Consider the following 10,954-nt stretch of genomic DNA (forward strand, 5'->3'; position numbering starts at 1 on the left):
CCCGGGCGGGGGGGGGGGGGGGAGGTGGGGGGGGCGGCGCCCCCGCGCAGCCGGCCGCCCCCCCGCAGCCGGCCCCGCCGCCGCCGCCCGCGGCGCCCCCGGCCGCCCCGACGGCGGCCCCCGCGGCGCAGACGCCCCAACCCCCCACCGCCCCCAAAGGGGCCAGCGACGCCAAGCTCTGCGCTCTCTACAAAGAGGCCGAGCTGCGCCTGAAGGGCAGCAGCAACACCACCGAGTGTGTACCCGTGCCCACCTCCGAGCACGTGGCCGAGATCGTGGGCAGGCAAGGTAAGCGGGCGCCGGGACCGCGGAGAGGGATTGGAGTGGGGGGCACCCCATCCCTTCCACGGAAAGTTCATTTCCTCCCTTCTTGCCCGCCTCTGGCTCTGTCCCTTCCCCACAAAGGGGGACCCGCCCCCTACCCTGATTTCCAAGTGCCACAAAGTTCCCTGCTACCCCCCCCCCCAGTTGGGCCTGTTCTCCAGATCCTTCCTCCCCCAGGGCTCTGCCCTTAGACAAAGAAATATCCTCTCGTGGAGAGAGGGAAAAGGGAGGGGGATCGGTCTTCCAATCCGGGGAGGCTGTCCGGAGGGGGTGTCCTCTCGTAGACAGAAAAACTGGTGGAATGTGCAAAGAGTTACTCAGAAGCCCCAACTCCAGCATTTGCTAGTGGTTTTGGGGAGGGGGCACCCCTGGGACCCCCAGCTGCCTGGAGTTACAGACTTTGGGGGAGACCTGGCCTGGGAAGCCAGACTGAGTATCTATCTCTTTGTTGGGCTGAGTGTAGGAATGGAAGGGGGTGTGGCTCATGGGAGGGTCCCAGCCTGGGGGTGAGGTGGGAAAGGGGGGCTGCTGGGAGGAGGGAGTCCTGTGGTCACCCACACACCAAAGTTGAATGGCCTATGGGGTTTTGGAAGGGGCGCCTCCAATGAAGTGCCACGTCCTGGTGTGGACCTCTCCTCCTCCCTCTCAGGCTTTTGTTCTGGGCTGGCCACGGCAAGGGGCCAGAGGCCTGGAGAGGGGTCTCTGGTAGTGAGAGAGTAGGACGGAGTGGGTGAGGGCATGCTGGGGGGTAAGAAACCTTCACCTGGAGATTTGGTGGAGGGCATGTGTCTGGGTGTGTTGTTGGGGGGAGGGGGGTGTGGGTGTAGAATTAATCCAGTGTAGTATGTCTGATACCACACCCTCCTCCGCTCTAGCATCCCTGGGCGGGTGGGGGTGGGAGTGTTGGTGAGGGTCCAGATTGAGCAGACGGGATCCTGGGGACCCTTCCCTCTCCCAGTTTCCCAAAGGGGAGTTGGGGGGTGGGATTTGGAAATTGCAAGGGGGCTGGGCTGGGGAGGTGCGGGGTGGGGGAGGAGCAGGGGAGGAGCTGTCCCACAGTGGGGAACAATAGAGGAGCTGCATTCCGGCTGGGAGTGAGGGAGGAGGCCGGCTGCTGGCCGGGGAAGAGGGGAGGCAAGCCAGGAGGGCCCCTACTCCACATCTCACCTCATCTACCAGAAGTGTGGGGGGTTGGGGGGATTTTGCAGGGAGATCCAGAATGGAGGAGGGGAAGATGCCACTCCCAGGCATAGCCCTCATCCTCCTGGGCACTCCATCTCTTGAGATTTCTGGTTTTAAAAGTTGGATTTCCTCTTGTTGCCAGAAACTAGGGACCCAGAGCCCTGGAATTGGGTGGGGACACTGATATCTTTTCTTGGGTGCGGGGGTGGTCTTGGGAGGCCCCGGAATTTCATAGAGTCATTCTTTCCTCTTCTGCCTCCGCATCAGATGGGCCTGTCTCTCATAAAAGTAGGGGATTTCTCCTATTCAGAGAAGATAAGCCTCTCCCTCATTCCTTTAGTAAATGGAAGTCCTTTCTCTTGTCTAACCTCCCTCCTCCTGCTGCAGTGTCAGTGCTCCTCTATTTGACCTCTAGGAAGGTGAAGCCAACTGGGTCTTCCCTTCAAGAGATGCTTCTTCAGGGTTGTGAAACCCAGGACGAGGTCCACCACCAGTTCCGCACCTCCAGGCCTCTAGCTTTTCTCCTTAGTTTTATACCCGGCCTGTCCTCCTGACCCTAACTCCAGTCCCTAAAGACGCCTAGCTCTCGTGTAAGTTTATGGGCTCAAAACTTAGAGCCAGAACCCCGATGCCTATCAGATGCCATGCGATTAGAAGTTGTAGGAGAAGGGGCTTCACTGTTCCTTAACCCTCCATGCCTCACAAATAGAACAATCATTTACTGACTGACATTAAAGCAGCAAGGATGTGGGCTGGACAACAGGTAGGACTTCTCAGCTGCCAAGAGGTCTGAAGACAAAAAGGGAGGAGCAAATTCTCCTTCCTGAGGTCTCTTGAAGGTGAGGAGAGCTGCCCCCAACCCACTCTCTCCTCCCACATGCCAATCTGGAGAAGAAGCCATCTGGAGTGGAGGAAGGAGAGGGAAAAAAAGATGAGCTCACCCCAGGCCTGTGGTTGGAGGGCTGGGGCAGAATCAGAAAACTAGGACCATTGGCGTTGGTTGGGGAGTGAGGAAGGGAATGGTGAATGTGTATCTGGAGAGGGGTGCGAACGTGTCTAAATGTGAATGGGGACCAAAGTTGTGGGCAGGTGTGTATAGGAATGTGCTGCTTGTGTGCTGGGAGTGATGGGGATGGAAGAGTGGGATGGATGAAAGGTTGAAACGCAGGGAATCTGTGTGTATGGGAGAGAGGGGTATGTGAAAGTGTACATTAGGTTTGCACCACAAGTATCACTTAGATAAAGGCACACTGCATCACGGCTCCTAGGTCCGTGTGTGTGTGCGCACGCGCAAACTCACACATGTAGCATGTGTGCTTCGAGAAAGCATGTGAGTCTCTGAGGTTCTGTGTGAAGCTAGGGGCAGAGAGAGGAAAGTGGGAGAGGAGGAGAGAGGCTTGTTCACTCAGCCATCAAGGTCTGCCACCTTTAAACTGCAGTGTGGCCACCCCAGCCTCCCTCACTTTTCTCTTTCCCCTTCTCCCTCTTTGTCTTTGTCTGGGCCTTTCTCCTTTCTCTTTCTGCCTCTCTCCCCAACCTCCCACCTTGAACCCACTCCTTCAAAGCAAGAGTACAGGTCCAGAACACCTTCCCCACCCTACTCAGCTCCCAGCCCATCTTGGCTCTCCTGCCCCCAGGGGACAGGGTGGCAGGAGTGTCCATGGGGTCAGGCACCACACATCATTATCCTCCTTTCCCTCTTGAAACTCTGATTCTCAGACCCTTCCCAGTCTCCCACACTCCACTAGTTGCTGAAAACTTGCTATGAATTTGGGACCCACTGAGAGACACTCATGGTGGAAGGCATGGGAGCAGCTGGGGGTCAGTGGTCCCAGAGTAGACTGGAGGACACTTTTAAGGTATGGAGATCAAGTGAGGAGTAGATTGTGGGTTGCTGGGTCCATTGCAGTTCTGAGGAAAGATCAAGGTCAGTGACAGATCGGAGATTGCAGTTGCAGGGCAGGGTGGGGTGATTAAGTGATTTGGAAGTTTGAGTAGCCAGAAATCAGTAGAGAAATTGTGGGAACAGCTCGCGGTTGGAGAGGAGTTAGTGAGTAGGTTTGAGGTTAGCACCTTGTCTGGAGGGTCAGTGATTTTTTTCAGGATTTCAAAGAGTGTGTGAATTTGGAGGTCCTGAATGGAATTCAAGGGAAAGTTGGGACATTTGGCCATCTGTGGTTGATAGAGACGTTGGGTAGATTTAAGATACAATGAGTGAATTGTTTCGGTTAGGGTGGATTGGGGGGGCGGGGTTCAAAGGGTAGACAGAGGTTCCTGGGGGGCTGAGTATCTGAGTAGGAGCAGGAGCTTGTTGGACTCAGCACAAACCTTCTTGCCCGGTGAGTTTCTTTTTCTCTCTTCCCTTCCCTTCCCTACCTATCCCAGGCTGCAAGATTAAGGCTCTGAGGGCCAAGACCAACACCTACATCAAGACGCCGGTGCGAGGCGAGGAGCCAGTGTTCATGGTGACCGGGCGGCGGGAGGACGTGGCCACAGCCCGACGCGAAATCATCTCAGCAGCTGAGCACTTCTCCATGATCCGGGCCTCCCGCAACAAGTCGGGCGCCGCCTTTGGCGTGGCGCCTGCTCTGCCCGGCCAAGTGACTATTCGTGTGCGGGTGCCCTACCGCGTGGTGGGGCTGGTGGTGGGCCCCAAGGGGGCAACCATCAAACGCATCCAGCAGCAGACCAACACGTACATTATCACGCCAAGCCGGGACCGAGACCCGGTGTTCGAGATCACCGGTGCCCCGGGCAACGTGGAGCGTGCGCGCGAGGAGATCGAGACGCACATCGCGGTCCGCACAGGCAAGATCCTCGAGTACAACAATGAAAACGACTTCCTGGCTGGGAGCCCCGACGCCGCGCTTGATAGCCGCTACTCCGAGGCCTGGCGGGTGCACCCGCCTGGCTGCAAGCCCCTCTCCACCTTCAGGCAGAACAGTCTGGGCTGCATCGGCGAGTGTGGAGTGGACTCTGGTTTTGAGGCCCCGCGCCTGGGCGAGCAGGGAGGGGACTTTGGCTACGGCGGGTACCTGTTTCCCGGCTACGGCGTGGGCAAGCAGGACGTGTATTACGGGGTGGCGGAGACTAGCCCCCCTCTCTGGGCGGGCCAGGAGAACGCCACGCCCACCTCGGTGCTCTTCTCTTCCGCCTCTTCCTCCTCCTCCTCTTCCGCCAAGGCCCGCGCTGGGCCCCCGGGCGTGCACCGCTCTCCTGCTGCCTCTGCGGGGCCTGAGCTGGCAGGACTCCCGAGACGCCCGCCGGGAGAGCCGCTCCAGGGCTTCTCTAAACTTGGTGGGGGCGGCCTGCGGAGCCCCGGCGGCGGGCGGGATTGCATGGTGTGCTTCGAGAGTGAGGTGACTGCCGCACTAGTGCCCTGCGGACACAACCTGTTCTGCATGGAGTGTGCAGTACGCATCTGCGAGAGGACGGACCCTGAGTGTCCCGTCTGCCACATCACAGCCACGCAAGCCATCCGAATATTTTCCTAAGCCCCCTGCCCCTTGCCTCCTGGGGCCACCTCCCAGGGGCCCTTCTTGGAGCTGTGTTCCACTAGGGCCTTTTGGAAATCATTGATTTGAGGGGCAAGGTGCTTAGAGATACTCGCTCTCTGGGGAGGGGGGAGGGGAGGCGATGGTGGTTGGAGGGTGGACCACTTTCAGAGCCTCTGGTCATCCTGTCCTGGAAAGGTTGGGAGGGGGCCAGGCCGGAAATTTTACTAGAGTTACAACTCTGATACCTCAACACACCCTTCAGTCTGGAAGCAGCTAAGAGAAACTTTTGTTTTGCCAGAGGTGGCCGCTAAGGTATCCTGACCCCCTCTCCACCTACCCTTATGTGTGTCACACTACCCTTTCCTCTGTGGAGGGGATGGGGAGAGGGAGAGGGAGAATTACCGTCTGTATCTAGAGGTGCTCTAACAATCCCCAAGCCCTCTGGTCCTGACCTCTGACCTCCAACCACGACCCTTTAGACCCTCCACCGCCATATCCTGTTTGGGAATCCGTTCCTGGGTTTCCAGCAGTATAAGGGGGTTGGGGCCCTTTCGGAAGTCGGGATAGATTTTCTAAGGGGGAACGGGAGGAAGTATGTCAACCAATAAAGGGCTCAGAACTCATCTATCCCCACAAAGCTGGGCTAGAGGAATCTGGAGAGGGGGTGCTCCTCTCTGCCTCTTGCAGCTTTTCCCTCCACTCTCTCCTCCCCATCTTTCTTGCCTTTGGGTTTTCCTCACTCCTTTGTTCTCTCCCCCAGCTCTCCTCTTTGCTTCCCCTTGCTGGCTGTGACAGCCAGCCCTGTCTTGCTCTTTCTCTTTCTTCCCTTCTCCCCCCTCCCTCCTGCTCCTTCCAGCCCAGCTTCGGGGACACCATCCCCCTGGGGAGAAGTAGGGGGAAGAACAATTTGATGGTCCCCCCTAATTCCTCTTCTGGCATCCGGAGGCCCTCTCTCCTACTCCTCCAAAGAAACACCTCAAATTCTTGATGGAATGTATCCCCGTTCTCAGTGAAAATTTGAGGAGGGGACCAATACTGGGTTACATAAAGGGTCAAACCTCCACCTTTATCATCTTGGGGCATTACATTTAGGGAACAGTTCTTGGGCTGGATTTTCTGGTGGTGGGAGGGGGAGAGCCAGGGTAGTGTGTCTGCAGTTTTGAGCAGGAAAGGGCCTGAGGCCATAGGAGAGGCTGCTGGGGGGAGGGGCTGCTCCTCCTCCCCTGCAGTGCCCCACTCCGTGCGCCCCTCTCTGGACCTGACCTGAACCCTTATTAGCACGCTAATCATGAAGTCCGTGTCTCACTCATTGTGGTTGAGGAGAGAGACCAGGTCTTCAGACGGGTCAATCCAGAGCCAAGCAGGATTGGGGTATAGCAGGGCCTGTTCTGAGAATCATGTATGATTTTAGGCCTTGTACCCCCTTTGCTGCTTCCCTACTGCTCATCTGGGGCAGCCACCAGCCTCCCGCCCTCCTGGGTTCCGCTGGCCGGGCCAGGAGAGGATGGGGGATGGGAGTCCCAGGGGGTGTCCTAGGAGATTCTTGTATATAGTAGGGTGGGACTCTTCTAAGTGATCTCTGAGCACTTAAGCTCCGGAGTCCCATTCTTCCTGGATGGAGAGGGGGTGCAGGGATGGGGGTACAGAGGGGATTTCCTCCTCTCCTTCCTCCTGTTGTGAATTAACTCACCTCTCCTCAGCCTTCCCCTCCAGACCACCAGCCAGGGAGGGGAGCGGAAGGAGGTCACAGCCAGGAACACTGGCCTGTGACAACTTCCCTCCTTCCCGCCAATGTGAGCCATCCTGAGATGTCTGTACAATAGAAACCAAACCAAATGGGCACCCCTCGGTCGCTGAGGGGGGGTGGGGAGGGGGGTGGGAAGATGGGATGTCTGTCTGTCGATCCCCCTCCCCCTCTCCACTCTACCCACAAAGGCAGAAGACTGTTAACACTAGGGGGCTCGGAAAATTCAATCCCACTCTTACTAATTGAGCCAAACCTAGAAACAAACGCAAAACACATAGTGAGAGACAAGATAGAGGAGAGAAAGAGAGCGTGAGAGGGAGCGAGATAGGTGACCAACACAGGAGAGAAAACAAAAATAGCAAAAAAAAAACAAAAAAAAACAAAAAAACAGTTCTTTATAATTTAATATTCTATTTTAATAAAGGCGTTTATTACCGTATAAATGTAGCAAAGAACCTGGGCTAATATGAAAAAAGACTTTTTATTAGGTAATTTATTATATGAAAAGGATATTTTATTTTATGATAAAGTGATCCTTAAAAAAAATAAAAAAACTTTAGAAGGTTTAGAATATATGTAGGGAGAGAAAAAAAAATACATTTGTATTCAGAGTTAAATCTTAAAAAAGTGTTTTTAATATATGTTCGGGTTTACGTTCCTTTTTCCCCCCACTTTTTTTTTGGGGAGGAATGTCATTTGCTTTTCCGGGGGAGCATCCTGGGATGGATCGTGGAGACAGGGGCTAGGGGAACTTGGTCCCTCTGGGGCCCTGCAAGTAGATTGGATTTCACTCCCGGGGCTCCCTCTCCCCTCTACCCCTCCCCCTCGGGGGAGCCGGCAGAGCCAAACAAAGAAAGGGATTAAGAAGAAAGGAAGAAGCTGGAGGACTGAGGACTGAGGATCCTGGGGTGTCCCCCCCTTCCCCTGCCCTGTCCCAGGGGCGAGTGAGAAGGGGAAGTCCAGAACTGAGGCCTAGCAGGCCTACGGGAACCCTCAGAGAGGTGTGAGATTTAAGAGAAATAGTTTTGTTTGTTTGTTTGTTTTTTTAACCAAAAATGAGAGAGAGAGAAGAAAAAGAAAGAAACCGAGGGGTTTAAAAGAAAAGAATACTACAAAATAATAATTATAATAATAATAATAATTCAAATTTATTTCATATAATCCTAGAGAAAAAGAGAAAGAATTACTAGTTACTTAGTAGATGATATTCAGATAGCTTAAAGTTTAGTAGCATTGAGGGCCCCTGGGTCCAGTAGAATGTATAAAAGTCATAACGAAAAGGAAAATAGAGGAGGGAAGTGGCTGAGTCCACCCTGAGCCGCTCCATCTTCAGATATCAGGGTGGGAGCAGGTTGCTAGGTAAGGTTAGGAGCTTCCTTCCAGTCTGCTGGGGTTGATTCTGAGAATCCTTGGATTTTTAAATTATAGGACAAATAGATGAGGGGCTCAGTTCCCAGGGTCTTTGAAAGGATGAACAGTGGTCATTTCAACCAGAGGAGGGATTGGGCTGGGCTAGGGACAGCAGAGGAGGGAGAGCACATTCACCTGCACCCCTGCTCTGCACCCCAGTACCTGAGGGCCTGGCCATCCTGGCCTTCCCTGTCTGTTGGGCAGCCCTTATTCCGAATATGTCCTCTTGGGGTTCTCTGGGAGGATGGAGACTGCCCAGCTCCAACCCTCCTGAGGCAACTTCTCCCGGGCCTAACCGAGGAAGTCCTTCTTGCAGTATAACCTCAATCCACTCCACCTCAGGTTGATTCAGGAGCCTGGTAGGTCATTTCACCAACAGACACACATGCACACGCTTCCTTCTCAGAGCTTCAAGGGGACTGAGGGGGTGGTCTGTCCCCCTTCCTTGTTCCCACCCAATATTCTACTTAGCTTCCGACCTCCATGGCAGCAGGTGGAGGAACCAACTCAATAATCGTTCTCCTTTAAAGCTGCACTGTGCTTTACAGGTTTGCAAAAGTGCTTCATTATCTCATAGAAGTTAGATTCCAAGAAGGACTTCCCACCCACTGGGGTAGAGCAGAGATGCTGCCCTTAAAGGCCTGGGAGAACTGGTCCCCAAGGGTACAAAGGCAGGGGGAGGGCAGCAGCGACTTTGGGTGACCCTGACCCTAATGCTCTGTTCTAGTCCACCTCCATCTGTAAGTGTTCAGGTAGGGGTCGTCCACTGTGCCCTGGTCCCAGGGCACATCGCCCTCCCCACAGAAAACTGGGGAGCTTGGCTTTTGCTTGTGAGAAATCAACTTGTTTTTTAAGCACTTGCCTTCTACCAACCCCAGCTTACAATCAGGTCGGGCCTCTCCCTCCTATCCAAGGGGGAGTGGAGGCCCCTTGGTTCTTGGCAAGAAGAGCCTGCTCCATGACACCAATGACTGTCATGCCCCTCCCTGGCCCTAGACCCCAAACACACATCTCCCTCTCCCCAGTTTACTCTTCTCACCCCACCTAGGGACAGATATACCCCCTGCTCTTTTTGTCCTAGAAACCCCGCTAGTTTGGGAAGGTAGCGTCTGGGGTGGGGAGGGCTTCCCCTTCCCCGCGCGAGGGTACGGGTGGGGTAGGGTGGGTGGGGGGAGACAGCCCTGGGGCAGGGGGAGTGGTCTCTCCACTGTAGAAAGTAGAGTAGGATTGTGGTCAGACTTAATTTGAGGCATCTAGTGAAGACACGTTACAAATCCACCAAGGAAAAACGTTTCAAAAGCAAAATAAAGGCGGGAAAAAAACGGACCCATGAATAATCAAGTCAAAGTGATGTTGCACAAAACACAGAGAAACCAAGAAGGGGGAGGGTTAATGTATTAAATGTGCTATTAAGAACTTAATTTTATTAAAAGTATTATTACTTAAGGCTCTGGCCTCTTTTCTCTGCATGTGAGTCTGAACTACCTTGGGGTGAGTGGGGTTTTCTCTGGTGTGATTCTGGGTGACCCTGCTCACCTTGCAGGAAGTGGACGGCTCCTGTCTGCTCTCCACAGTTCCCTACTTGCGTCTCCAAGTGCTCAACCTCTCTTTTTTCTCCCCATTTACCGCCTTCTGTTCCTTGGGGGTGCCAGCAGATCTCCTTCCACTCTGCCCTGCATAACAGGGCAAGGCGAGGCTGGGTGACCTCGACGCTCCCCGGACAGCCAGCTCGTGGACTCGATGGAGAAGGGGCAGAGAGCTGAGAGCCCAACACTCCCCGCTCATCACCACCAGGTTCAATCCATCCCTACATACCACACCCCCTCTTCGGGGTCAGGCAGAAACCTGGAAGAACACTTAGACCCACCACCTCCCAGGCTTAAAACCCCTTCCCCAGCACACACAGACAGGGCTAGCCCTGACTCCCACCTCCTCCCCTCACCCCTGGCATTGGAGTGCCCTCAGTTCTTGGCACCGGGGCCCGGGGCACCAGATGGTACCCACCGATGGTTTCCTTTTGTCTTGCCTTCCAGATACCCCCTCTCTGCCATGCTGTCCTCCCTCCCCTACCTGCCCTGGGGGTTGGCAGAGGGAAGGGCGGGCCCCTCCCACCCCCTTGGCACTGTCCCCGGACTACAGGACTCCAGAGGCAGCTGGCCCTGGGGGGCAGTGTATGGTGGGGAGGAGGGAGGGAGGGGGAGGGGGAGGGGAACTGGGCCAGAGATGAAGGGGAGGCACCAGGAAGCAGCAGGATGTCCAGGTCTTGATACAAAACACAGCTTTATTGGGGGGCCCTAGTCTGTGAGGGGGTGACCGATAATAGAGATATGTGGGGAGGAGGGGCAGTGCATGAAGACCTTAGAGCTCTGAGGGGCTGCGAACAAGGACTGGCCACTCTGACATCTGGAACCACAGGGCAGGGAAAGCTCCTGGGTCTGGGGTGGGAATGGGGGACACCAGAGCGCCAGCAGGGGCAGGTCAGAGGCTGATGCAACAGGTCCTCTTCTCACCAGGGCCCGGCTCACTGCCCAGGGTGAGGGCATTGGTCCGGGTGCTGTTCTGCCTCTGCTTGGACACCTTGGCGAAGATCTCTGTGAGAGCAGAGGGCAGTGGTCAGGTCAGATGAAGATTTAGAGCCCGCCCTCCACATACACACTGTACGTGCCCCTTTCTGAACACCGGGGGTTCTGCTAGAAGGAAGAGGGGTTTGGGCACCTGGGTCCCTTCTACTTACGTGGGTGGAGAAGGGCTAAGACTCAGCTCCCTGGTAAGTGTGGCCCTTCTGCTTCTTTCC

The 10,954-nt window shown here is 55.2% G+C and overlaps 2 protein-coding genes across 2 annotated transcripts in view; one reads left to right on the forward strand and one right to left on the reverse strand.

Annotated features, from left to right (window-relative positions):
* The first annotated feature begins 10 nt into the window (after positions 1 to 10).
* Positions 11 to 5,160, forward strand: MEX3A (mex-3 RNA binding family member A). Its single transcript, XM_007457910.1, has 2 exons — positions 11 to 288; positions 3,892 to 5,160. The coding sequence occupies exon 2, from the start codon at positions 3,969 to 3,971 to the stop codon at positions 4,998 to 5,000; it is 1,032 nt and encodes a 343-aa protein (XP_007457972.1). The 5' UTR covers positions 11 to 288; positions 3,892 to 3,968; the 3' UTR covers positions 5,001 to 5,160.
* Positions 5,161 to 10,423: 5,263 nt separating this feature from the next.
* RAB25 (RAB25, member RAS oncogene family) overlaps positions 10,424 to 10,954 on the reverse strand; it is a 7,106-nt gene continuing 6,575 nt past the window's right edge. Inside the window, exon 5 of the mRNA XM_007457911.1 lies at positions 10,424 to 10,751. Within this exon, the coding sequence (XP_007457973.1) occupies positions 10,639 to 10,751 (113 nt within the window). The 3' untranslated portion in view covers positions 10,424 to 10,638. The remainder of the gene's footprint in view (positions 10,752 to 10,954) is intronic.

The sequence above is a fragment of the Lipotes vexillifer genome, unplaced genomic scaffold (assembly GCF_000442215.2).
Source record: "Lipotes vexillifer unplaced genomic scaffold, Lipotes_vexillifer_v1.1 scaffold238, whole genome shotgun sequence".
Taxonomy (NCBI): domain Eukaryota; kingdom Metazoa; phylum Chordata; class Mammalia; order Artiodactyla; family Lipotidae; genus Lipotes; species Lipotes vexillifer.